Here is a 2,043-nt window from a genome sequence, read left to right as displayed (position 1 = left end):
GCGAGAGAGTACTCGCGCGCTGTGAGAGGCGCTTTCTGTGTGTGTGCTTCAGTGTCTGCGCTCAGAAAACGAACGCGAGAGAGTACTCGCGCGCTGTGAGAGGCGCTTTCTGTGTGTGTGCTTCAGTGTCTTCGCTCAGAAAACGAACGCGAGAGAGTACTCGTGCGCTGTGAGAGGCGCTTTCTGTGTGTGTGCTTCAGTGTCTTCGCTCAGAAAACGAACGCGAGAGAGTACTCGCGCGCTGTGAGAGGCGCTTTCTGTGTGTGTGCTTCAGTGTCTGCGCTCAGAAAACCGGACAGAATTGAGTTCTCTCTTGCGTCATCAGATTTATCCATATGTCTGCTCTTCTCTTACTCCCACAATATTGACATTTTTGAATGTTTTATGCGACGTGCAGCAAGTGTATTTCAGCTTATGTCCCGACGGTTCATATGTACCCATCTAACCTCCGAACTATGCAGCAGATTCGTTCTGAATTAATCTCTTCCCAAATCGTCCCACCCTAACATTTTCGTCTCGTTTTTATTAGTTGACGAAAATGTCAATAGATTTACGTCAATGTTTTTGTCATTCAAAAAGAGTTTCAGTTCGTTATCGTCTCGTTGTTGTCAGTGAAAAAAATGCCGTTGACAAAAATGAACACTGGTGTGGAAAAGAGAAACATGAACTAATATATAATATAATATGTGTGTGTGATTGCACACACTGTACAGCCCTGAGCTGCTTATAAAAACTGTGTCATAAAGATTTAACGTGAAGACAGGATAATTTGAGTCAGTATTAAAACTCTAAACGTGTTCTCATAAATACGTCACTCGTCGTATCGCTCTGCTTTCTCCAGACAGGAAGAGGAAGACGCTCTCGATCTGTCTTTTAGCAAACCCTTACATATAAAACATTATTCCCTACTGAAGCAGTTGTACTTACATGCACACAAAACATATTTCCGTGCAGTTTCTCATGTGCGTTCTGGAGAACATGACAGGATTGGCTTATAAAAAAATTACTTCAACCTTAGAAAATATCGACCAAAGAATACTGTTTTGTATTAAAAAAAACAATACAATATAAAAATTAAATATTCATAATTGTAGATTCATTAAATCTGTCCTCTGTTTATATATTATTTAATTTAATATACTTCCCAGAAGCCCTTATAAAAGAGCCCTATAAAAAAGTCAGACATGATTAAATATAAAAATATTATTAAAATGATTTTATTGCCTTATGATATATAATTTACTATAGCAATTATTTAGTTTTTTATGTATTATTTGTAATTGTTTTTTCATTAATTGTATCTTATTTTATGTCTTGTCTTGATTATTTGAGGAAGCCGTGTCAGAAGATATTAATTTAAAAAAAGCATTATTAAGCAATTTTTTTATCTCCATGCCTGTAACATATAATTTTCTGTACAAGTTTACATTTTCTGTACAAGTTTACATAGTAATATACTATAAAATGATTTTATTTCTTTAATAAATAATTTACTAAATCAATTATTTAGCTTTTTTATTACTTTATTTTTATACATCGTGTATTATTGTTTATTTATTTATTGTATGTCTTCTTTTGTTTTGTTCTGATTTTTTTGAGAATGTCATTAAAAGCATTAAAATGATTTGATTTCCTTCTTTTTTCATTATTATGTATTACTATATATTTTTTCATTGTCTGTCTTCTTTAGATTTTTGATCTTATTCTATTATTAGTTTTTTGTTGAAAACTGTATTCTTATGCCATTTTATTGTTGTTAATATTTTACATTCATTTAAAACAGCTACACGTATACTGCATGCATGTGCGCTACACAGAACACAGCAGCTGTGCATGTATTTCTCAAACACAGTGTCTGTGACGAGCGTCCTCGTTAAGTCACCTGGTTGCGTAGCTCGTCCTCCGTGGGCTCTTTGACCTCCGGTGTGACCGTGTGAGTGGGACTGGGACTGCGGATGTCGTTCTGTAGACCGTACACTGACTGCGGACACACACACACACACACACACACACACTCTCACACACACACACACACACACACAC

General features: G+C 35.8%; 1 protein-coding gene across 1 annotated transcript in view; it reads right to left on the bottom strand.

Annotated features, from left to right (window-relative positions):
* LOC107570397 (regulator of G-protein signaling 7-like) overlaps positions 1-2,043 on the bottom strand; it is a 34,564-nt gene that overhangs the window by 8,900 nt on the left and 23,621 nt on the right. The window contains exon 10 of the mRNA XM_016256624.1: positions 1,883-1,981. Within this exon, the coding sequence (XP_016112110.1) occupies positions 1,883-1,981 (99 nt within the window). The remainder of the gene's footprint in view (positions 1-1,882; positions 1,982-2,043) is intronic.

This window comes from Sinocyclocheilus grahami, unplaced genomic scaffold, assembly GCF_001515645.1.
Source record: "Sinocyclocheilus grahami isolate Dianchi unplaced genomic scaffold, SAMN03320097.WGS_v1.1 scaffold1453.1, whole genome shotgun sequence".
NCBI lineage: Eukaryota > Metazoa > Chordata > Actinopteri > Cypriniformes > Cyprinidae > Sinocyclocheilus > Sinocyclocheilus grahami.
The sequence above is the reverse complement of the archived record's forward strand: the minus strand, read 5'-3'. Positions and strand labels throughout refer to the sequence as shown.